This window comes from Mobula hypostoma, chromosome 6, assembly GCF_963921235.1.
Source record: "Mobula hypostoma chromosome 6, sMobHyp1.1, whole genome shotgun sequence".
NCBI lineage: Eukaryota > Metazoa > Chordata > Chondrichthyes > Myliobatiformes > Myliobatidae > Mobula > Mobula hypostoma.
This window is the reverse complement of record NC_086102.1, coordinates 109,429,857-109,454,928: the sequence shown is the minus strand read 5'-3', so window position 1 is coordinate 109,454,928 and position 25,072 is coordinate 109,429,857. Positions and strand designations below refer to the sequence as shown.

The 25,072-nt window shown below is 41.4% G+C and overlaps 1 protein-coding gene across 1 annotated transcript in view; it reads left to right on the top strand.

Moving 5' to 3' along the window:
* Positions 1 to 25,072, top strand: part of LOC134348286 (ATP-binding cassette sub-family B member 6-like) — a 246,262-nt gene that overhangs the window by 58,346 nt on the left and 162,844 nt on the right. Inside the window, exons 5-7 of the mRNA XM_063051431.1 lie at positions 9,235 to 9,327; positions 11,285 to 11,477; positions 19,888 to 20,009. Coding sequence (XP_062907501.1) covers positions 9,235 to 9,327; positions 11,285 to 11,477; positions 19,888 to 20,009 — 408 coding nt within the window. The remainder of the gene's footprint in view (positions 1 to 9,234; positions 9,328 to 11,284; positions 11,478 to 19,887; positions 20,010 to 25,072) is intronic.

Below are 25,072 nucleotides of genomic sequence, written 5' to 3'. Positions count from 1 at the left end.
ACCTCAGCACTGAACTGATACCCACAACCCATGGACTCGCTTTCAAGGACTCTACAAATCATGTTCTCAATGTTGTTTATTTATTTACTCAGTGTTATTATTTTCTAAGTGTTTTTCTCTTTTCTATTTGAACAGTTTGTTGTCTTTTGCACAGTGGTTGTTTGTCTTGTGTACAGTTTATATTTATTTTATTTATTTAATGGCACAGCGCAGTACAGGCCCTTCTGGCCCAGTGAGCCACACTGCTCAGCAACCCACCCATTTAACTCTAGCTTGATCACAGAACAATTTCCAATGACCAATTAATCTACTAAACACCTTTGGTCTGTGGGAAGAAACCAGAGCACTCAGAGGAAGCCCACACAGTCACAGAGAGAGGTACAAACTCCTTACGGGTACCTGAATTGAACTGTGAACTCCGCTGGCCTGAGCTGCGCTACCATGATACAACAGATTAATTGATTCTGTTGTGTTTCTTTTTATTTATGTTGAGTGCCCACAAGAAAATGAATTTCAGGCCAGCATATGGTGACATATATGCACTTTGATATTAAATTTACTTTGAACTTTGAGAGTGTACTTTGAACATCACAGTTCTGAGCTGTTTCTCTTTACACAGAAGTGCAAGGCGTGCTAAATGTCTTCAGCATGTGAGTTCCTCCAGCATTTTGTGTCGTTCCAGATTTCCAGCATCTGCAAGATCTCTTGTGTTTATGTTTCCAGTAATTTCTGTTTTTTGAGTAATTTCTGGTTTTATTTTAAAGGGTGCATATTGATTACAACATTGTGAAGAGGTCCCTGCTCATCAGGAGTACCACGGAATCCTTTATACCCATCAGAAAGGGAGACAGGGCCTTGGTTTAATGTTTTAACCAAGACAACAAATCTGAGAGTGAAGAACCGGTTCTTGGGTATCAGCTTAGATTTTGTGCTGATTCAGGCCTCACTGTAGAAAATGAAGAGTTTTCAGGAGGGCTTCCAACCAAGTTCAAGATCGAATTTATTGTCAGTCAACCTTACAGCTACATAAAATAATGTTCATCAGTGACCAAGGTACAAAACATATATCACAAACAGCACAGAAGATATTAACAGATAAAAAAAGTATTCTGTCAATGTGCAAGTTCACATAAAGTGCCTGTACTACATATGGTTAAATATACAATAATATTACAGCTCCTAACACTGTTAGAAATGGTGTATTTAGTGATAGTATCAAAGTATACTGAACGTATCAAAGCCTGGCGGAAGAAACTGTTACTCAGCCCAACCATCCTTATTCTTCTACTGAGGTACCAGTGCTTTCTAATCTAGGCAGGATCCTGGTAAATCTCCTCTACATCCTCTTTAAAACTTTCACATCTTCCTATAATGAGGCAACCAGAACTGAACAATCTATTCCAAGTGTAGTTTAAACAGAATTTTTTTAGAGTTACAACATTACCTCTTGTACTCAATCCCCTGATTAATGAAGGACAACATACCATATTCAAATCTGCAAAGATTCAAAGTACATTTATTAACAAAGTATGTGTAAATGATACGTCTCTGAGATTTGTCCTCCCGCTGGCAGCCACAAAACAAAACAAAACATCACCATGGAACTTGTTCAAGAAAACATCAAACACCCAATGCATGAAAAAAGAACAAATTGTGCAAATGGCAAAATGAGAGCAAGCAACACATGGAATATCAAACATCAAACCAGGAGTCCAGTTCAGTGCTGTACGCTAGTCCACTGCATGGCTACGTTCTCTTTACCAACCTATCAACTTGAGCGGCAACTTTGAGGAGATAGTTTTAATTAGACAGGGATAGTTAATATGTGGAATTCACTGCCAGTGGAGGTGAGGGGAGTTTAAGAGATATTTAGACAAACAGCTGGCAAAGTATGGAGGGGGCTGTGTGGACAAATGGCAGAAATTTGACATGGACATGCTGGGCTGAATGGCCCGTTTCTGTGTTGTATAGCTCTGAGTTTAGTTAGTTAATTAAGCCCATCCTCCCTACCGGGGCATAGGCTACCAAGAGCAGCTTGCTAGAGTACTCTGTCCTGGGCTTGTCTTTCAGATTTTCTGCAGATGTAGCCCATCTTCGAAGATCCTTCCTCTCTCAATGATGAAGTTTTTGGAGCTTCTTTTGGCGTTTCTGTACCTCTTGGTTTTTAAGGGGTGGGATGGCTAGCCTCATGCCCGACTCTCCTTTTTTCACAGCCAGCCTTGAGGCCATCATTGACACAGCCTCAGAATAGAAGGATGTCCCTTTAGAACAGAGATGAAGAGGAATTTCTTTAGCCTGAGGGTGGTACATCTGTGGAATTCATTGCCATAGACAGCTGCAGAGGGATACTTAAAACGGAAGTTGATAGGTTCTTGATTAGTAAAGGTAGTAAATGTTACAGGGAGACGGCAGGAGAATGGGCTTGAGAGGGATAATAAATCCACCATGATGGAATGATGGAGCGGACCCAATGGGCTGAATGGCCTAATTCTGCTCCTGTGTCATTTGGATTGTAATGAGTGACATTATTGTTTCTTGTGAAAGCAGTCCAAGCTGCATTCTGCAATCTGATCCTGGATAATGTGTGTACGGCTTTTCACATGGATACTAGTTATACTTGCCTCTCCCATCCAGTTCTCGAGACATCAAACATCTTGATTGTGGGATTTCTCAAGCTTTTTGCAGCAGTACTCACATCGGCTCTGTCAGACCCTGAGGAAAACTCATTGATTTTTCTCTTCTTTTTAAACAAAATGCTTGCCGCTTGCCCTCTTCCCTGAACCAGTTTTGAAGGATATCAAAAGAGCCTGTGAGCTGGGCCCTATGAGAAATGTGTTGGCGCCACATTAAAGAGACGGAGTTAAATGCCATCTTTTCAACACTCCATGACCTACGGGGGGTGAGGTCATCTTTCTTGCCAGTTAAGATTAGGGGCAGCGGTCCTCGAACAAAAGCAATGCCAAGCTGGTTTCCTTGCTGAGACAGTGCTGCTTTTGTCTCCATGTGTAAACTAGTGCCAAAGGGAGATTGCCGAGGGTTGGAGACTGACGTGGGACGTGTTTTTACTTTGTTTCTCAATCTGCAGCTGCAGTGAAAAGGGAGCAGTGGCTTGCGAAGGAGGGATGAAGTTCCGAAAGATTGTCAAGAGCTCAGATCGGCTCTCACCAGTCCTTTGTGTGGGGGCAGGGGGACTGGGTGAAGAAAATGGAGGATTGTTTCTGCAGAGTGGTGGTACTGATACTGTAAGAATTCTATCTCACAGGAGTAAAAACAGAAAATGTGGAAATACTCAGGAGGTCAAACAGCATCAAGGGATATTTTAGTTAATATTTCAGATTTTACTTTCCTCAGCTCAACACGGAACTAACTCTTCTACCAATGGATTCACTTTCAAGGACTCTACAATTCATGTTCTCAATTTTATGTGTTTATTATCGATCTATCTGTGTATTGATTTATTCTTTGTTTCTTCTGCATTTGCACAATTTGACTTCCTTTCCACATTAGTTATGTGAGTCTTTGTGTGTAGTTTTTAATTTATTGTACTGTGAATGCTGGCAAGAAAATGAATTTCAGGATAGTATATGGTGGCATATACGTACATACTTTGATAATAAATTTACTTTGAACTTGGAAAAATCCCTTGTCAAAACTGAGAGAGGCTAATAATAAACAAGAGATTTTTCAGATGCTGAAAATCTTGAACACACACAGTGCTGAGGATCTCAGCAAGTCAGGCAGCAACAATGAGAGAGGAGTAAAGAGTCAATACTTAGAGCTGAGACCCTTCATTAGGATTGGAGAGAAACCAAGTTTATCAGTCAAAGCAGTCAAAGTAAATTTATTATTAAGGCATGTATCTGTCACCACACACTACCTTGAGCTTCATTTTCTCACAAGCATTTACAGGACTAGAATATAAAAGCAAGGATGTAATGTTGTCACTTTATAAAGCCTCACTTTGGAGTATTTTAAGCAGTTTTAGGCCCCTTATCTAAGAAAGAATGTGCTGAAATTCTAGAGATTCATGTAAATGATTCTGGGATTGAAAGGCTTGCTATATGAGGAGCGTTTGATGGCGCTGGGCTTGCATTCACTGGAATTTAGAAGAATGAGGGGTGACCTAATTGAAACATATCGAATGTTGAAAAGCCTTGGTAAGAGTGGATGTAGAGAGGACGTTTCCTTTGGTGGTAGAGTCTAAAACCAGAGGATACAGCCTCAGAATAGAGGGGTGTCCTATTAGAGTGGAGATGAGGAAGAATTTCTTTAGCCAGAGAATGGTAAATCTGTGGAATTCATCACAGATGGCTGTGGAGGCAAAGCCTATATGTATATTTAAGGCATAGGTTGATAGATTCTTGATTGGTCAGGGCATGAAGGGATCGGGGAGAAGGCAGGAGATTGGGGCTGAGGGGGAAAGTGGATCAGTCTTGATGAAATGGCAGAGCAGACTTGATGGGCCAAATGGCCTAATTCTGCTCCGATATCTTATGGTCTTAAAATAAAGAAATACAATTGAATGTATGAAAAACTATATTTAAACAAATTCACACTAATGACCTATGTTCAAAAGAAGAAAAACTCTGTAAGTAAATAAATATAATAGATAGATAGATAAACATCATTAATAATGAGTTGTAAAGAGTCCTTGAAAGTGAGTTCATAGATTTTGGAATCAGTTCAGAGTGGAGGCACGTTGGTTTATGAGCCTGATGGTTGAAGGGTAATAATTGTTCCAGAACTTGGTAATGTGGGACCTAAGGCTCCTGTACCTCCTGCTCAATGGTAATAATGAGACGAGAGCATGGCCTGGATGGTGGGGATCCTTAATGATAGATGTTGTTTCTTTTGTGGTAAATGCTCAATGGTAGGGAAGGCTTTGCCTGTGATGGACTGGGCTGTATCCGTCACTTCCTATAGACCTTTCAGTTCCTGAGCTTAAACAACAGGAATTCTGCAGATGCTGGAAATTCAAGCAACACACATAAAAGTTGCTGGTGAACGCAGCAGGCCAGGCAGCATCTCTAGGAAGAGGTGCAGTCGATGTTTCAGGCCGAGACCCTTCGTCAGGACCTGAGCTTTTCAGTTACAGAGAATGTCAGAAGGACAGATAGGATAAAGGTAATATCACTGAGTGGTCAGGCCAGTGTTTCCATGGGTATAAGCTGTAGAGATCACATTGCCAATGGGTTAATTGGGATATTTAGAGAGATTGGGGTGGGGGAGCAGAAACTGAGCCAGAAGTATGAAAATGTTTATCCAGGGTAGTTCACTTTTTCTGAAAAAAACTAGCAACAGCACAGAATGTACACTGAGTGGTCATTTTATTAGGTATACCTGTACACCTGTACACCTGTTTGTTAATGCAAATATCTAATCAGAAAATCAAGTGTCTGACTGTGAAATGATTGTTGGTGCCAGACAGGGTGGTTTGAGTATCCCTGAAAGTGTTGATCTCCTGGGATTTTTGCATATACCAGTCTCTAGAACTTACAAAGAATGGTGCGAAAAATGAAAAAAAAAATCCACTGAGTGGCAGTTCTGTGGGCAAAAATGCTTTGTTAATGAGAGTCATCAGAGGAGAATGGCCAGACTGGTTCAAGCTGACAGGAAGGCAACAGTAACTCAAATAACTATGCTTTACAACAAGGGTGAGCAGAAGAGCATCCCTAAACACACAACATTTTGAACCTTGAAGTGGATGGGCTACAGTAGCGGAAGATCACGACATACACTCAGTAGCCAATTTATTAGACACAAGAGTCACTTTTGAGGATTATTCATTTACCTTATTATTTTCATGATTTGTCATCTTTTCACATTATTTGTTTGTCAGACTTTCTTATGTATAGTTTTTCATAAATTCTATTGAATTTCTTTATTTTCCTGTGAATGCTGGCAAGAAAATGAATCTCAAGGTAGTAAAATTACTGCCTATTAAAATAATAAAATTACTTTGTACTTTGACAGCTTGTTTCTGTCAGAATGACATGGAAGTGTGGCAAAATTTGTTTTACCTCCTATACTACTAACATACCTACGAGGGGTGATTGATAAGTTCATGGCCTAAGGTAGAAGGAGTCAATTTCAGAAAACCTAGCACATTTATTTTTCAACATAGTCCCCTCCTACATTTACACACTTAGTCCAGCAGTTGTGGAGCATACGGATCCCTTCTTTGTAGAGGTGGTCCACAGCAGGGGTGATTGATAAATTTGTGGCCTTAGGTAGAAGGAGATGAGTTATACAGCTCTCGTTACATGCACGTGCAGTTCAACTCTTTGAGTGAAAATGCAGAAAGTTTGAAGTTAATAACTCAGCTTCTTCTACCTTAGGCCACGAACTGTGGACCACTTCTGGAGGTCCAAGACACTGACTTCTACAAAGAAGGGATCCGTATGCTCCACGACTGCTGGACTAAGTGTGAAAATGTAGGGAAAATAAATGTGCTAGGTTTTCTAAAATTGACTCCTTCTACCTTAGGCCATGAACTTATCAATCATCCCTCATACTACACCTGAAAGCATTGCTGTCCTAGCTGTGGCATTGTCTGCATATTCCTCATTGAACACCTTTGAATCCACAGAATTGCAATGCAAAGTTGATTCATAAGACAGAAGCAGACTTGGGTCATTCAGCCCATTCATCATGGCTGATTTATTATTCCACTCAACCCCATTCTCCCACTCAACTCCATTCTCCCACCTTCTCCGTTTAACCTTTGACACCTTACTCATCAAGAACCTAGCACCCCCTGCTTTAAATATACCCAATGAATTGCCCTCTACAGCTATCTGAGGCAATGAATTCCGCACACACTGGCTAAGAAATTCCTCCTCATCTTTGTTCTTAAGGGATTTCCTTGTATTCTGAGGCTGTGCCCTCTGGCCTTAGACTCCCCCTCTATAGGAAACAATCCCTCTATGTCTAATCTGCCTAGGCCTTTCAATATTCAATGGGTTTCATTGAGGTCTCCCCTCATTCTACTAAATTCGAGTGATTACAGGCCTAGAGGGACTGTCCATGAAGATGATACTTAGCTATTATTCACTGGTCATTCCTCTGTAGCCTGATCTCTTAATGTTTATAGTTCAAGTTCAAGTTCAAGTTCTATTTTATAGTCATCAGCCTGTTCATATATACAGTCAAACAAAGCGACATTCCTCCAGACCACGGTGCACCCACGTAGCATATATCATACACAGTACATAAAGTAAAAATATTACCACAAATAAGTTAATAATATTAAATATAAAATGCATGTAGTGCACAGCACAGGTAGACAGTAAACAGCTTGCAGTCCTCATCATGAGACCTTGGTGGTGGCAGAGTTTTCATTAGTCTCACTGGCTGAGAGAAGAAGCTGTTACCCAGTCTGCCAGTACTAGTGTTGATGCTCTTATACCTCCTTCCTGACAGTAGTGCGTCAAAGGAATTGTAGGATGAATGGTAGGGATCGCCAATAATGTATCGGACCCTTTATATACAACGCTGCTGGTAAATGTTACAAAAAGGGGGAAGGGATACCCTAATGATCCTCTCAGTAGTTTTTTACTATGTAGGGTCTTGCAGTCACATGCCTTACAGCTTCTGTATCACACATGATGCACCCAGACAGAATGTTCTCAATGGTGCTCCTGTAGAAAATTGTTAGAATGGTGACAGGGAGCCTTGCATACCTCAATCTCCTCTGCAAGTGTAGACACTGCTGTGTTGCCATGATTAATGAGGAGGTGTTGTGGGTCCAAGTTAGATCATCCATTAAAGAATAGAAGGTCTAGAATGATTAAACGTACCAGGATAACTCACTCATTTTCGTCACTTGTGGCATAGCAACATAATGTTTAGTGTAATGCTATTACAGCGCCATCAACCTGGCTTCAATTCCTGCCATTGTCTGAAAAGAGTTTGTATGTTCTCCTTGTGGCCAGGTGAATTTCCTCTTAGTACTTCAGTTTCCTCCCACATTCCAAAGACGTACGGGTTAGGGTTAGTAAGTTATGGACATGCTATGTTGGTGCTGGAAGAATGGCGACACTTGTGGGATGCTCCCAGCACATCCTCAGACTGTGTTGGTCGGTGACATAAACAGTGTATTTCACTGTATCTTTCGAAGCACGTGTGATAGATCAAGCTGATCTTCAATGTAATCTTCAGAATCAGGTTTAACTCACTGATATATGTCATGAAATTTGTTTTGTGGCTGCAGTACAATGCAATACATAAAAATCTATAAATTACAATTAGAAATATATACAGTATGCATAAAATGAGAGCAAAAAAAGTGAGGTCATGTTCATGGGTTAATTGTTTGTTCAGAAGTCTGATGGTGGAGGGGAAGAAGCTGTTGCTAAAATGCTGAGTATGGATTCAGGCTCCTGTACTACCTCCCTGATGGTAGTAATGAGAAGAGGACTTGCCCTGGGTGGTGGGGATCCTTAGTGATAGAACTGCTCTGCTCTTTACAAGCACAACCAAAGTAGAGTTGAGTTTTTTTTTAAATCAGTGACACAGTCTCTGGTCCTTCTCCTTCTGGACATGGAGCTCTGCTGGCGGTGGAGACTGTCGCAGACTCTCCATGATAATCGTGTTAATAAACTCTTAAAATGAAACTTGAAACTGCTCTGGTGTTCTTAATATTTTCACGATAGTGGCGATAGGCAAATTGCTGTGGGTCCAGATTCTAGCCATGACCAACCTCTCAAAGCATTTTATCACTGTAGATGTAAGTGCTACTGGACAATAGACGTTATGGAAGCTTACATTGCTTTTCATGGACACTGTTATAATTGTTGCCCTTTTGAAATAGGTGGGAACTTCTGACCATAGCAGTGAGAGATTGAAAATGTCTTTGAATACTCCCATCTGTTGGTTGGCACAAGTTTTCAGAGCCTTACCAGGTACTCTATTGGGGTCCATTGCCTTATGAGGGTTCGCCTGTTGGCCTCTGAGCACAGGGTCATCAGATGCTGCAGGGATCCTCATAGCTGTGGTTTTATTCCCTTTCAAAGTGTGCATAGAAGCTCTTGAGCTTGTCTGGGAGTGAAGCATCACTGACACTCATGATGATGGGTTTTGCTTTGTTGGAAGTAATGGCCTGCAAACCCTGGCAGAATTCACGTGCATCCAACAGCATTTAACCTCTTGGTTCTTGAAATAGACCTCACAATTCATACCTGGTTTTATGGGACTTGCATCACCACACTAATGCATACCTCTTTTGTTCCACAGTGAATGAACTGAGTGACCAAGCCCCATGGAAAACTCTAGCCACAACTGTCTGCTTGTATGTCTTCCTTAAGTTCCTACAGGGTGGTGGCACAGGTAAGAGATTGACCTAAGGAACATAAATTTCAATCTGTGTTAAATCGAACAGATAGTGACATCAATGTCCCCAACTGAAGGCTGTGATACTCTGGAATTCTCTCCTTTACCTTGTTGATTTTGTTTAAAACATACATGTTTCTGCAGAGAAGGATCAGAGTCAAAGATCAGGCTTCTCTTTCAACACCTCTTCCTCATGAGCACTTTACAATACAATTGTAATGGGGGCTTCAATATGCAAGGGGATTGGGAAAATCAGGTTGATGTCAGATCACAACAGAGGGAACACCTTTTAGAGTAGCTTGTGCTTGACCCTATTCGGGGAAAGACTATTTTAGATTGGGTGTTGTGTAATAATCCAGATCTTATTAGGGAGCTTAAGGTAAAGCAACCCTAGGAGTCAGTGATCATAATATGATTGACGTAAACACGAGGAATTCTGCAGATGCTGGAAATTCAAACAACACACATCAAATTTGCTGGTGAACGCAGCAGGCCAGGCAGCGTCTCGAGGAAGAGGTACAGTTGACGTTTCGGGCCAAGACCCTTCATCAGGACTAACTGAAGGAAGAGCTAGTAAGAGATTTGAAAGTGGGAGGGGGAGGGGGAGATCCAAAATGATAGGAGAAGACAGGAGGGGGAAGGATGGAGCCAAGAGCTGGACAGGTGATTGGCAAAAGGGATATGAGAGGATAATGGGACAGGAGGTCCAGGGAGAAGGAAAAGGGGGAGGGGGGGAACCCAGAAGATGGGCAAGGGGTATAGTCAGAGGGACAGAGAGAGAAAAAGGAGAGAGAGAGAAAGAATGTGTGTATGTAAAAAAATAATGGAAGGGGTACGAGGGGGAGGTGGGGCATTAGCGGAAATTAGAGAAGTCAATGTTCGTGCCATCAGGTTGGAGGCTGCCCAGACGGAATATAAGGTGTTGTTCCTCCAGCCTGAGTGTGGCTTCATCTTTACAGTAGAGGAGACTGTGGATAGACATATCAGAATGGGAATGGGATGTGGAATTAAAATGTGTGGCCACTGGGAGATCCTGCTTTCTCTGGCAGACAGAGCGTAGGTGTTCAGCAAAACGATCTCCCAGTCTGCGTCGGGTCTCGCGAATATATAGAAGGCCACATTGGGAGCACCGGACGCAGTATATCACCCCAGCCAACTCACAGGTGAAGTGATGCCTCACCTGGAAGGACTGTCTGGGGCCCTGAATGGTGGTAAGGGAGGAAGTGTAAGGACATGTGTAGCACTTGTTCCGCTTGTTCCTTGTAAGACGCAGATTGGGGGACCGCTTTGTCGAGCACCTCCACTCTGTCCGCCGCAACAGACAGGATCTCCCGGTAGCCACCCACTTCAACTCTGCTTCCCATTCCCATTCAGATATGTCCATACATGGCCTCCTCTGCTGCCATGATGAGGCTAAACGCAGGTTGGAGGAGCAACACCTCATATACCGTCTAGGTAGTCTCCAGCCCCTTGGTATGAACATAGAATTCTCCAACTTCCAGTAATTTCCTCCCCCTCCCTTCCTCTATCCCTATTTCACATCACCGCCCTCATAGTTCCGCCTCCTTCTACTACTTTGCATTGTTCTCCTGCCAATCACCTCCCTGCTTCCCCTCCCCCACCCCTTTGTCTTTAAAATTACTGTTTTTTTCAACTACCAGCATTCTTCAAACCCTCCCCAAAGTTCTTCCTTCAGTCCTGACGAAGGGTTTCGACCCGAAACGTCGACTAATCTTTTCAACTGATGCTGACTGACCTGCTGAGTTCCTCCAGCGCATTGTGAGTGTTCCTTTGACAACAGCATCTGCAGATTATTTTGTGTTTCTGGGAAAAAAGTCTCTGGCTGTCCATTCTACAGTATCTCGGCCTCTTATCATCTTGTTCACCTCTATAATTACCGGATAAATGAGAGCAAACTGCAGTTTATGCATAACTTACGATTGTTTCTGTTCAGGTGCATCTGGCTTTGTAAACAACTTACGATCCTTTATGTGGACTAAAGTCCAGCAATACACCAGCCGACACGTTCAGGTTGCACTTTTTGCTCACCTTCATTCTCTTTCACTTCGCTGGCATCTTGGCAGGAAGACTGGAGAAGTTCTCCGCAGTGTGGATCGTGGAACCAACAGTATTAACACCTTACTAAGGTACTTAAGATGATGAGAAAGGATATTCTTCAATTATAGTGATGATTCAGCCAAGATTTATGAGCCTGATATTCAAAGTTAAAAGTAAATTTATTATCGAAGTACTTATACATCACTATATGCTACCCTGCGATTCAATTTCTTGCAGGTATTCACTGTAAATATAAAGAAGCACAGTAGAATCTATAAAAGAAACCTAGGGAAAAAGATGGGCAGCCAATGTGCAAAAGACAACACACTATGCAAATACAAAAAAAATTAAAAAAAACAAAATAATAATAAATAAATAAGCAATAAATATTGAGAACATGTGTTGTAGAGTCCTTGAAAGTGAGTCCAAAGGTTGTGGAATCAGTTCAGTGTTGGATGAGTGAAGTCATCATACTGGTTCAAGAGCCTAACGGTTGAAGGGCAATAAGTGTTCCTGAACCTGGTGGTGTGGAACCTGAGGCTCCTGTACCACCTTTTGATGGCAGCAGAGAGAAGAGACCATGGGCTGGATGGTGAGGGTCATAGTTCCCTCTAAGCTGTGCGCGTGTGCGCGCGCACACACATTTTTCAACCAGCGCACAAAGGAAATTAATGTGCGCTTAAAAGGTTAATTACCTAAAATGATGTAGTAGTTAATAATTATACCTATTGAAAAGAATCTTTTAGCTAATTGTTTCTGTTAACTAGTTAGTCGGTTTTTCAAATACCACAATGCACATCACTAATTTATATCACCTCACCGTTCCTGTTCTGGTTTGTATAGCTGCATCGCGGCAGCAGCCATGTTTGGCAGACAGTGTTCATATCGTAAAGTTTACAAAGATCTGTTTCAAATCCTGTAGATAGCTTACTAAGTTTTTATTGGAAAAAATATTGATTCACTATGTCGAATTCAAAAGAAGCGAAGGGCGTGAAGTGCAAAAGAACTGCAAATTTGTTTAAAGTTGAATGGCTTAACAAAATAGTAGAAACTGTTACACTGAAAGCTCATGAGGTCATGAACGTTCAGCTATGAGAAATATTAATGTATGATTCGGAAACTGGAGTTACCTGTTTGTATTGTTGAGATGCGAAAGTTGCTGGAGAATTTGCTCGTGGAAAGATGTGGGATGATATTTGGAAACTTAACTTTTTGAAGCGGCATTTGGCAAGTAAATCGCATTTGGACGGTGTACAAAAGCTCAGGCAACAGAACCTGTCATTACCCGCTACAGGAGCGCTACGCATGTTACGGTTGAGTGCAGATGAGCGAGAGTGAAAACAATCAAACCCAGAGAAGATCAAAATTCAGGTGCAAGAATGGTCAGCTTTTGATTTCTCTGCAATTGCAGATTGTGACTTCACATTTGGCGATGAACAAGTTAATGCCTTATTTCTAAAATATTATGAATTTCTAGCTGAAAATATTGTAATAGTTAGACAGTTTAATGATTTCAAATTTTCCGTGCAAGAAAAAATTAAATCCAAACCGATTTCAAATTTTGTTCAAATGGTGGCATTTGTACTTCAAAATGAACAGTTTTGTGACCTTGCACAGTTGATGGGCATTGGGGGAACCTTTTTTTGTGCCTAGTGCGGACTGTGAACGAGGTTTTAGCCTAATGAATCAACTCAAAAACTAGCTGAGAAACTGTTTAGGTGAATGTCATTTGGATATGTTAATGAGAATCAAAAGCTATCAATGGGATAGAACGCAAACACAAGGAAATCTGTAGATGCTGGAAATTTAAGCCACACACATCAAAGTTGCTGGTGAATGCAGCAGGCCAGGCTGTACCTCTTCCTAGAGATGCTGCCTGACCTGCTGCGTTCACCAGCAACGATGGGATAGAAGTTCTATTAGTCGAGATAGAGTTTACAAAGAATGGGTAAATGCCAAAGACAGGAGAGAGAGAAAATAACTGAGTGACTTAAATATGATAAAAATTAAATATGATGTCATGAACATTGACTTCTCCAACTTCCGCTAATGCCCCTCCTCCCCTTCGTACCCCATCCCTTATTTATTTATTTATCTATCTATCTATTAATTATTATTATGACTTTTTCTTTCCCCTTTTTTTCTCTGTCTCTTTCTCCCTCTGTCCCTCTCACTATAGCTCCTTGTCCGTCCTCTGGGCTTCCCCCCACCTTTCTTTCTTCCTAGGCCTCCCGTCCCATGATCCTCTCCCTTCTCCAGCCTCGTATCCCTTTTGCCAATCAACTTTCCAGCTCTTAGCTCCATCCCTCCCCCTCCTGTCTTCTCCTATCATTTTGGATCTTCCCCTCCCCCTCCCACTTTCAAATCCCTTACTATCTCTTCTTTCAGTTAGTCCTGACGAAGGCTCTTGGCCCGAATCGTCGACTGTACCTCTTCCTATAGATGCTGCCTGGCCTGCTGTGTTCACCAGCATTTCTTGTGTGTGTGACCTAAATATGTATGTTATTTTGTTGTTATTCTGTGCAGTTTTATGTCAAATATTTTGTAAACCTACATAAACTGTCCCATGTGTGTATTCAGTGCGCACATACTTCTGTCACAGGAAAAAAATTTGCACAATTTAAGATTTTTGCACACACTGACTGCTAAAAATTAGAGGGAACATTGATGAGGGTCCTTGATGATGGATGCTGCTTTCCTGTGACAGCGCTCTTTGTAAATGTACTCAATGGTGGGAAGGGCTTTACCTATGATGGACTAAGCTGCATCTACTACTTCCTGTAGGATTTTCCGTTCAAAGGCATTGGTATTTGACTGGGCTGTGATGCAACCAGTCAGTATACTCTCCACCCTGCATCTATAAAAGTTTGTCAAAGTTTTAGATGACGTGAATCTTCATAAACTTCTAAGAAAGTAAAGACACTGCAATGCCTTCTTTGTAATGACATTAGAGTGTTGTTATCCAGGAGCAACTTTATTCGCCATATACATGTGTTAACGATTTGCTGTGGGGTGTTACCGTGACACGAAATTAAAGAGGAGCATTTGATGGCTCTGGGCCTGTAGTCATCGGAGTTTAAAAGAATGAGAGGAGGTCTCATTGAAATCTATTGGATATTGAAAGACCCAGATAGAGTAGACATGGAGAGGATGTTTCCAGTAGTGGGGGAGTCTAGTACCAGAGATCACAGCCTCAGAATAGAGGGGTGTCCCTTTAGAACAGAGATGAGGAGGAATTTCTTTAGCCAGGGGGTGGTACAACTGTGGAATTCATTGCCACAGATGGCTGGGGAGGCCAGGTCATTGGGTATATTTAAGGTGGAGATTGCTAGGTTCTTGATTAGTAAGGGTGTCAAAGGTTACAGGGAGAAGGCAGGAGAATAGGGTTGAGATGGAACCTAAATCTGCCAAGAAGGAATGGTGGAGCTGACTGGATTGGCCAAATTCTGCTCACGTCTTAAAAAAGAGCATTAAACAATTATAAAGAATAAAGAATCACATAAAATAAGTTACAGATCTGGAATAAAATGTCCATAAATACATAAATACCGGCATGTATTTACAATGTAAACAGCATGATAAAAAGTGGTTTAAAGTGTTTATAGTGCAATGCATTGATGGGGTAATAGATGGAAGGGGGTAAGGAAAAGGACGTACTACAATGTTGATCAGATTAATTGCTTGGGGGAAGAAATATTTAAGATGGTATGAAATTTTAATATTAATAGCCCTATACCATTTCAGAAAAGGGAGCTTTTTGGAATGACTTAGACTTGGTTGGTAATGTCTAATTTTGCACAAAACTGCAAGCGTTTCTAAGAGCCAATAAGTTTTGAAATTGTAGAGGAAGATCCCACAATAATTCCTTTGTGTTTTTTGAGAAATCTGTTTCTGAATGGCTGCACAACAGGGATAGTCAAGATGAAAGGAAGAACAATTTTTATTAATTATAGTTCGTTTAGTGTGAAAGTTTTAGAACATTTAAGATATTTAGATTTTATTTAAAATTTTGTAAATATTACTTGCTTTACTTTTAGTTTTTGTCCTTCTGATCATCAAATAAATTTAAGAAAACTTTTGGTTAGGCTGAATAGCTGAATTATGTCCTATGTCTTACGGTCTAATAGTTTTAACATGGAAAAGTACAGCACAGTACAGGCTCTTCGGCCCACAATGTTGTGCCAACCTTTTATCCTACTCTAAGATCTAACTCTTCCCTCCTACGTAGTCCTCCATTTTCTTATCATCTATGTGCCAATCCAAGAGGTTTCCCTCGCCATCCGAAGGTAGAGCGTTCCTATGAAACGGTTCGTAAGCCAAAATGTCATAAAGCGAAGAAGCAATTACCATTTATTTATATGGGAAAATTTTCTGAGCATTCGCAGACCCAAAAATAACCTACCAAATGATGCCAAATAACACATAAAACCTAAAATAACAGTAACATATAGTAAAAGCAGGAATGATATGATAAATACACAGCCTATATAAAGTAGAAATACTTCTCCACAATCGTTACTGAACTGTTCTCTGTAGCGAAAATCTCACGCAAGCGCTGTCGGCAGAAAATCTCACGCAAGCGCTGTTGGCAAAAACACTCTCTCAAGTAAGCTTTAAACTATGAAGCTGCCAAATCATACCAAATAACACATAAAAATACTCAGCCTATATAAAGTAGAAATAATGTATGTACAGTGTAGTATCACCTACGGGAATCGGGAAGACAGCACCGAGCACACTGATGATGGTGTGTTAGACTGAGTCGTCACAGGTTGGGATGGTGCAGTGGCCCCCACCCTCCAGGCCGCCGAGCAATACATTGCCGCGAAGCATGCAGGAATGCAGTGGTAGCCGGGAGGCACACGGCACATCTTTAAGAAGAAAGCCGAAACAAACATGCTAATTAATTAGGTGCCACCCGACACTAATTGTCGGCCCAGATCAGTGCCGATTTCCGATTGCGTTGCCTCTGATCTGGGCCGACAATTACGTGTTGGCGGCACCTAATTAATTAGCATGTTTATTTCAGCTTTTTTCTTAAAGATGTGCTGTGTGCCTCCCGGCTACTGCTGCATTCTCCGCGAATCAGTACAGTGTCTGTCCGTGGCCTGGGTGTTGGGGTGGTGGGACACTGGGGTGTCATCTTGTCGTCTGTTTCCATTAGAGCAGGCAGCTCATCTTCTCCTATGACTGCTTGCCTCAGTGTTGAAGGTCAAGGTTTGTCGTCTGCTGTGGCTGATGTGGAAGGCTTGCTTGACTGCTGAGCCTCGCGCATTTTTCTATCACACAGTTCTTTGTAAGGACTCAAACCATCCTGCAAATATCCCCTAAAGCAACGTACCCTTTCATAATTAAAGTTGTACTTTATCATTACTCATTCGGTTTCGATTGTTATCCTTTTTTCTTCGAATTGCATCAGCTCTTCATCTGTCAGTTCTTGGTCATGGGATGCCAAAACCTCTTCAACATCATGTTCGTCAGCTTCCACAAGCCAAACTCTCATTGTCCTTACTTCATTCACCACGATCGAAATGCTTAATTATGTCTAGTTTTACACTAAGTGTAACACCCTTACGAGCTCTTTCAGGCTTTTCTGATACCTTAGAGCTCATCTTGCAAACAGCTGCTCACAGGCACGTGTTAAAGCAATGCCGGCGAGAATCCGGGGAGAGTGGCTGCTCGGGGCGCGCGACGCGCTGGCTTTTATCACGTGCTAATTTTTTCGCGCTCTGATTTTTTATCGCGCGCTGCTTTTTTTCGTAACAGTGAAAACACCTCTGAAAGCGAAAACAGGGTACTAATGTAGGTCTTTCGTAACAGTGAGATTTCGTAAAACAAACGTTTGAAAAGCGGGGGGACTCCTGTACTTAATTCTTAAATGCCCCTAATGTATCTGCCTCTACCCCAACCCCTGCCAGAACGCTCCACACACCTACCACTCTGTGTAAACAAAAATCTACTTCTGACATTCCCTCCTCTGCTTTCTTCCAGTCACCTTAAAATTATGTCCCCTTGTTTTAGCCATTTCCACCCTGGGAAAAAGTCTCTGGCTATTCAGTCTATCTAAGCCTCTTATTGTCTTGTACATTTCTATCAAGTCAGTTCTTATGCTTTTTTGCTCCCAAAAAAAAAAGCCCTAGCTCATGACGCATGCTCTCTAATCCAGGAATCATCCTGGTAAATATCCTCTGCACCCTCCCTGAAGGTTCCACATCCTTTGCAATAATGAGTTGACCAGGTCTGAACACAATATTCCAAGTTTGGTCAAACCAGAGCTGTGACATTACCTTGTGAGACTTTTGAATTGAATCCCCTAATTAATGAAAGGCAAAACGCCATATGCCTTCTTAACCACCCTATCAACTTGCATGACAACTTTGAGGGATCTGTGGATGTATTCTTTGCTTCATTTTATTTAGTTTTATACTTGTGATAGAAAATAAGTTTAAGAAAATGGACAAGTTTTACTGTCAGTTAATAGTTTTGAAATAGAGCTATTGTTCCTTTAAATTTGTTGGTGTTATCATATCAGAGGATCTGCCCTTGGACCAGTTGTAAGGGCCATCTCAAATAAGGCACAACAGCACCACTACTTAGAAGTTTGTGTGGATTTGATATTTAACCAAAAATTTTGCCAAACATCTATGGATACACAGTGGAGCGTATACTGACTGGTTGCATCATGGCCTGGTATGGAAACATGTCCAAGAACGGAAAAGTCTACAGAAAGTGATGGACTCAACCCAGTCCATCACAGATAAAGCCCTGCCCACCATTGAGCACATTTACATGGACTGCTGTCACAAGAAAGCAGCGTCTATTATCAAGGACCTCTGACATCCAGGCCATGCTTTCTTCTCACTAGTACCATTGGGTAGGAGATAGAGAAGCCTTGGGCCCCACACCAGCAGTTTCAGGAACAGTTATTACACTACAACCATCAGGCTCCTGAACCAGCCTGGATAACTTCACTCACCTCAACTTGGAACTGATTCTACAACCTACAACTCACTTTCAACTCAAGTTCTCAGTATTAATTTTTTTATTTGTACAGTTTGTCTTATTTTGCACATTGATTGTTCGTCTTTGTTTGTCAAAGTTAAAGTAAGTTTATTATCGAAGTACATAAGTACAAATTACATAGTATCAAAGGATTCAATTCCTTGCAGGCTTTTATAGGAAAATAAAGAAATACAAGAGAATTTATGAAAAAACTATACTTAACAAAGACTGACAAACAACTGATGTACCAAAGAAGATGAACTGTGTAAATAATAAATAAATAATACTGAGAACATGAGTTGTAGACTTCTTACAAATGAGTCTGTAACTTGTGGAATTAGTTCAGTGTTGAGGTGAGTGAAGTTATTCACACCAGTTTAGGAGGCTAATTGTTGAGGGGTAATATCTGTTCTTGAACCTGGTGCTGTGGGTCCAAAGGCCCTGGTACCTCTTTCCCGTTGTCAGCAGCAAGAAGAGGTAATGCTTTCTTGTAAGGTGTTTGGTCAGACCACACTTGGAGTACTGTGAGCAGTTTTGGGCCCCATATCAAAAAAAAGATGTACTGGCATTAGAGAGGGTCCAGATGACATTTATAAGAATGATCCCAGTATTGAAAGGGTTAATAAATGGCCTAATTCTTCTCCTGCGTCTTCTGGACAGATGTTCCCCTTAAAGTAGTCAACCTTGATTCGTCCTTGTCTTCGTTTTGCCCTGTTCTTGTATTATCTCATCATCAAACCACTCTCCCTGCTCTCTCACTATCGCCTGTCTATATTCATTGATTATGGATATGTCTGTGTGGTTGCCATTCTACACACTGCAAATAAACTTTAAAGTAAAAGCACACCTTTTTCATACCTGATGTGCTTGTTTTAAAAAGCTACAATATTATCAGAGAACTGTTTGAAATCATATTGCTGAACAGAAACCAGTGTTTCTCTTCCCCATTGGGCAGAAGATACAAAAGCCTGAATGATGTAGCCCCAGGCTCAAGGGTAACTTCTTTCCCAATGTTATCAAACTCTTGTTGTATAAGAAGGACTCTTGGCCTTACAATGTACCTTGTTATGATGTTGCACTTTATTGTTTACCTATACTATAGTTTTTCAGTACACTTTATTCTGTATTGTTATTACTTTACCTTACTCTAGCATTTGTTATGTATGAACAGTATGCAGGACCAGCTTTTCACGGTACTTTGGTATGTGTGACAATAATAAACCAAACCAAACCAAACTGTTTGCAACAATTATGTTTAATTTGGCATTTGTATTCAGCACAGACGTCAACAGCTAAAAAGTCTGTTCTTCTGCTGTAGTGTTCTTTGCTTTTTGTAGAGGCAGTTAATCCAAATGTGTCCAAGCTGCAAACTCCTTTGTATCTCTCTTTACTGATGTTCAGTTAAGATGTTAATACTTTGCTGAGTATTTCCAGTAGTTTGTATCCTTCTAAAGGTTCTAATTTTGCTTCACTTAATAAATAAATCTTATTTTCCAGCTACATCATCTTCAGCATCTTCCCAACGATTGCTGACATTGTCATTGCCATCATTTACTTCAGTATCAATTTCAATGCCTGGTTTGGACTCATTGTCTTTGTTTGTATGGTGTTCTACTTGAGTGAGTATCCTATTATGTAATTTTTCCTGTACAATTTGAGTATTAAGTGTTGCTGATTGTTTTAAACGGTTACAATAGGATAGATAGGCCATAATGAGGCCACTCTCAGGTTGGAGGAAGACCTCTACATTCCATCTGGATAGCCTCCAAGCTGATGGCATGACATTGATTTCTCTAACATCACGTAATTATTTCCCCTCCCCCTTCCCTCTTTTTTCATTCCCCATTCTGGCTCCCCTCTTGCCCCTTCTCTTCCTCTCTTGCTCCTTCTCCTTACCTTTCTCCCATGGTCCACTATCCTCTCCAATCAGATTCTTTCTTCTCCAACTCTTTACCTTTTCCCAGCTTCTCACTTCATGCCCCGCACTCACCCACCTGGCTTCACCTATCACCTTCCAACTTGTCCTTCTTCCCCTCACCCCACCTTCTTATTCTGGCTTCTTCCCCCTTCCTTGCCAGTCCCGATGAAGGGTCTCAGCCTGAAACATGGACTGTTTATTCCTTTCTATAGATGCTGCCTGACCTGCTGAGTTCCTTCAGTATTGTGAGTGTGTTAGTCTGGATTCCAGCAGCTGCAGAATATCTTGTGTTTTACAATTATGAAAAGCATAGATAGGGTATGTAGTTGGTCTTTTTCCCATCATAGGGTTATCAAAAACAAGTGGGTATAGTGTAGATTTAAGGTGAGAGGTGGAGATTTAAACGTGACAATCAGGATTTTTTTTTACACAGAGTGGTTGATGCTAGAGAAAGTAGTGAAATCGGATATAATTACACAATCAAATATAAGTACATTTGAAAATGCAAGACATAATTAGGTACCTCCTCCACCTAATAAAGTGGCCACTGAGTGTATGTTTATGGTATTCTGCTGTTGTAAACAATCCACTTCAAAGCTGAATGTGTTGTGTGTTCAGAGATGCTCTTCTGCATACCACTGTTATAACATGTAGTTATCTGAGTTATTGTCACCTTCCTGTAAGCTTGAACCAGTCCGGCCATTCTTCTCTGACATCTCTCATTAACAAGGCATTTTCACCCACAGAACTGCAGCACATTGAATGTTGTTTGTTTTTCAAAAGTTCAAAGTAAATTTGTTATCAAACGACAAACATGTCCCTGTATACAACCCTGAGATTCATTTTCTTGTGGGCATACTCAATAAATACATAGAATAATAACTATAACAAAATCAATGAAAGACCGCATTAACACTTCATCCAACCAGCATGCAAAAGACAACGAACTGTGCAAATGCAAAAAGAAAGAAATAATAAATAATAAATAAACATTAAATATTAATGAAGGGTCCTTGAAAGTGAGTCCATAAGTTGTGGGAACATTTCAATGATGAGGTAAGTGAAGTTGAATGCCGTTATCCCCTTTGCGTCAAGAGCCTGATGGTTGAGGGGTAGTAACTGTTCCTGAACCTGGTGGTGTGAGTCCTGAGACTCCTGTACCACCTTCCTGTTGGCAACAGAGAGAAGAGACTGTGTCCTGGGTGATGGGGTCCCTGACGATGATGCTGCTTTTCTGTGACAGTGTTTCAATTAGATCTGCTGAATGGTGGGGAGAGCCTTACCTGTGATGGACTAGGTTGTATCCACTACTTTTTGTATGATTTTACATTCAAGGGCATTGGTGTTTCCATACCAGGCTGTGATGCAGCCAGTCAAAATACTCGCCATTACACATCTATAGAAGTTTGCTGATGTTTTAGATTTCATGCTGGATCTTTGCAAACTTCTAAGGAGGCAGAAGCACTGCAGTGCTTCCTTTGCAATTGCATGTATGTGCTGGGCCCCGGACAGGTACTCTGAAATAATAATACTGAGGAACTAAAAGTTGCTGGCCCTCCCCATACTAGACAGTGATGCAGCCTGTCAGAGTGCTCTCCATGGTACATCTATGGAAGTTTTTGAGTATTTTAGATTAGATTAGATTATGAGGACACTCAGTCCTCGTTTATTGTCACTTAGAATGCATGCATTAAGAAATGATACAATGTTCCTCCAGTATGATATCACAGAAACACAGGACAGACCAAAACTAAAACTGACAAAAACCACATAATTATAACATATAGTTACAACAGTGCAAAACAATACCGTAATTTGATAAAGAGCAGACCATGGGCACGGTAAAGAAAAGTCTCAAAGTCCCAAAAGCCCATCATCTCACGCAGACAGTAGAAGGGAGAAACTCTCCCTGCCATGAACCTCCAGCTCCACAAACTTGCTGATGCAGCACCCCGGAAGCACCTGACCACAGCCGACTCTGAGTCCGTCCGAAAACTTCGAGCTCTGATCAGCCCTCCAACACCGAGCACTATCTCTGCCGAGCGCTTTGACCCCGCCCCGGCCGCCGAGCAACAAGCAAAGCCGAGGACTCGGGGCCTTCCCCTCCTGAGATTCAGGATCACACAGTAACAGCGGCAGTGAAACAGCTATTTCAGAAGTTTCACCAGATGTTCCTCCACGCTGTCATGTCTGTCTCCATCAAATCAGGATTGTGCATGGCACCCTACTTGACAGATGGCAGATATTAATCACCAGAGTGGCCGCTGCGCGGTGTCGCACCGCCATCTTCTCCTCCTCCATTTAAACCATTTTTGTATGTCTCCATTTTTGTTGACATACCAAATCTCTTCAAACTTCTAATGAAGTATAGTCGCTGTCTTGTCTTCTTTATAGCTGTATTGATATGTTGGAACTAGGTTAGGTCCTCAGAAATTTTGACACCCAGGAACTCGAAACTGTTCACTCTCTCCACTTCTAATCCCTCTATGTGTTTCTTTGTTTTACCCTTCCTGAAGTCCACTATCAGCTCTTTGGTCTTACTGACATTGAGTGCAAGGTTGTTGCTGTGACACCACTCGGCTAGTTGGTATATCTCACTCCTGTACGCCCTCTCATCTCCATCTGAGATTCTACTAACAATTGTGTCATCAGCAAATTTATAGATGATATTTGAGCTATGCCTAGCCACACAGTCATGGGTACAGAGAGAGTAGAGCAGTGGGCTGAGCACACCCCCCTGAGGTGCACCAGTGTGATCATCAGCGAGGAGGAGATGTTATCACCAATCTGCACAGATTATGGTCTTCCAGTTAGGAAGTTGAGGATCCAGTTGCAGAGGGAGATTCTGTAACTTATCGATCATGATTGTGGGACTGATGGTGTTAAATGCTGAGCTATAGTCGGTGAACAGCAAATTGAGGATCCAATTGCAAAAGGTATTGAGGGCAAGCTCTTGGAGCTTATTGATTATCTTTAAGGGGATTTTAGTATTGAATACTGAGCTATAGTCAATAAAAAGCATCCTGAAATGTGCATCTTTGCTGTCAGGAGTTCAGGGTTGAGTGAAGAGCCAATGAGATGGCACCTGATGTGGATTTGTTGATTTGAAATTCAACCAATTTCCCCCGGGATCAATAAAGTATGACTATGACTATGATCCGATAGGCAAATTGGAACAGATCCAAGTCGCTTCTCAGGCAGGATTTGATATGTTTCATCACCAACCTCTCAAAACACTTCATCACAGTGGATGTAAGTGCTACTGGATGATAGTCATTGAGGGAGGTCACCGTGTTCTTCTTACGCACCGATATAATTGAAGCCTGCTTGACGCAGTTGGGTACCTCATGCTGCTAAAGCAAAAGGTAAAAAATCTGAGTGAACACTCCATCCTGCTGATCAGCACAGGTCTTTAGTACTTCCCCAGGTACCCTACCTGGGCCGGATGCTTTTCATGGGTTCACACTCCTGAAGGCTGCTTGCAATTCCACCTCTGAGACTGAAATCACTAGATTATCGGGGGCTGTGGGAGTTCATGATTTGATGGTCAATGCAAGCATACAAGCCATTGATCTCATCTGGAAGTGATGCCCTATTGTCACCTATGTCACTTGATTTATGAGGTGGTGGCATTCAAGCCCTGCCACAAACATCAAGCATCCTTTATTGATTCAAGTTTAGTCAAGAATTGCCACTTGCGATCCGTACCTGGACCTCTTGTAACTTTCTTGGTCACCAGACTTGAATGCCTCTGACCTGGCCCTCAGCAGATTGTGGAACTCATGGTTCATCCATGGTTTCTGATGGAGGAAGACTTTGAAGAATTTTGTGGGGACATACTTGTCCACTACTGTTTTAATTAAGTCCATGACAACTATGGTGTATTCATTCAGATACACAGATGAGCACTTGAACACAGCCCAGCCCAGTGACTCAAAGCAATCCCATAGCTGCTCCTCCACCTCTCGTGACCATCTCTTTGCTCTAATCTCTGGAGCCTTTGCTCTTTAGCCTCTGCCTGTATGCAGGTAGGAAAGGTAGTTTTGCACCGTTTTCTGTAAACTCTAGAAACTGTTGTGTTTGAAAATCCCAGGAGATCAGCAGTTTCTGAGATACTCAACCCATCCCGTCTGGCACCAACAATCAAAGTACCTTAGATCATATTTCTTCCCCATTCTGAAGTTTGGTTTGATCAATAACTGAACTTCTTTACCATGTCTGCATGCTCTTATGCATTGAATTGCAGCCACATGATTGACTGACTAGATACTTGCATTAACAAGCAAATATACCTAAGCGGCTACTGAGTATAGAACAATTCAGTCCTAATGTGGGCAAATGAAATTAGTGTAGTTGAGGCAAATATGTCAGCAGAGAAGTTGTGGACTGAGTGTTCTTCCTGTTTATGTGCTGGATGTCCCAATGATTTAGAAATATCAAGGTATTTAAAGGATCGAATATTTGTCGTATACAGGTACACATTTGAGGAATTTGCTGTTGTGTGTTGGCATGACGTGCAACAAAAATCAACAACATACAACAATTATAAAGAATAAAGAATTATTAGAGGATAAAGTATGGATATGGAATAAAATGTGCATAAATGCCAGCTGCTGGTGTCTAAATGGCTAAAGATTTAAAGATTAGTTTTATTTGTCACGCATACATTGAATCATCAAACCATCAGTGAAATGCACCGTTTGTATCAATGACCAATACATTCCAAGGATGTGCTGGGGCAGTCCACAAGTGTCGCCATACGTC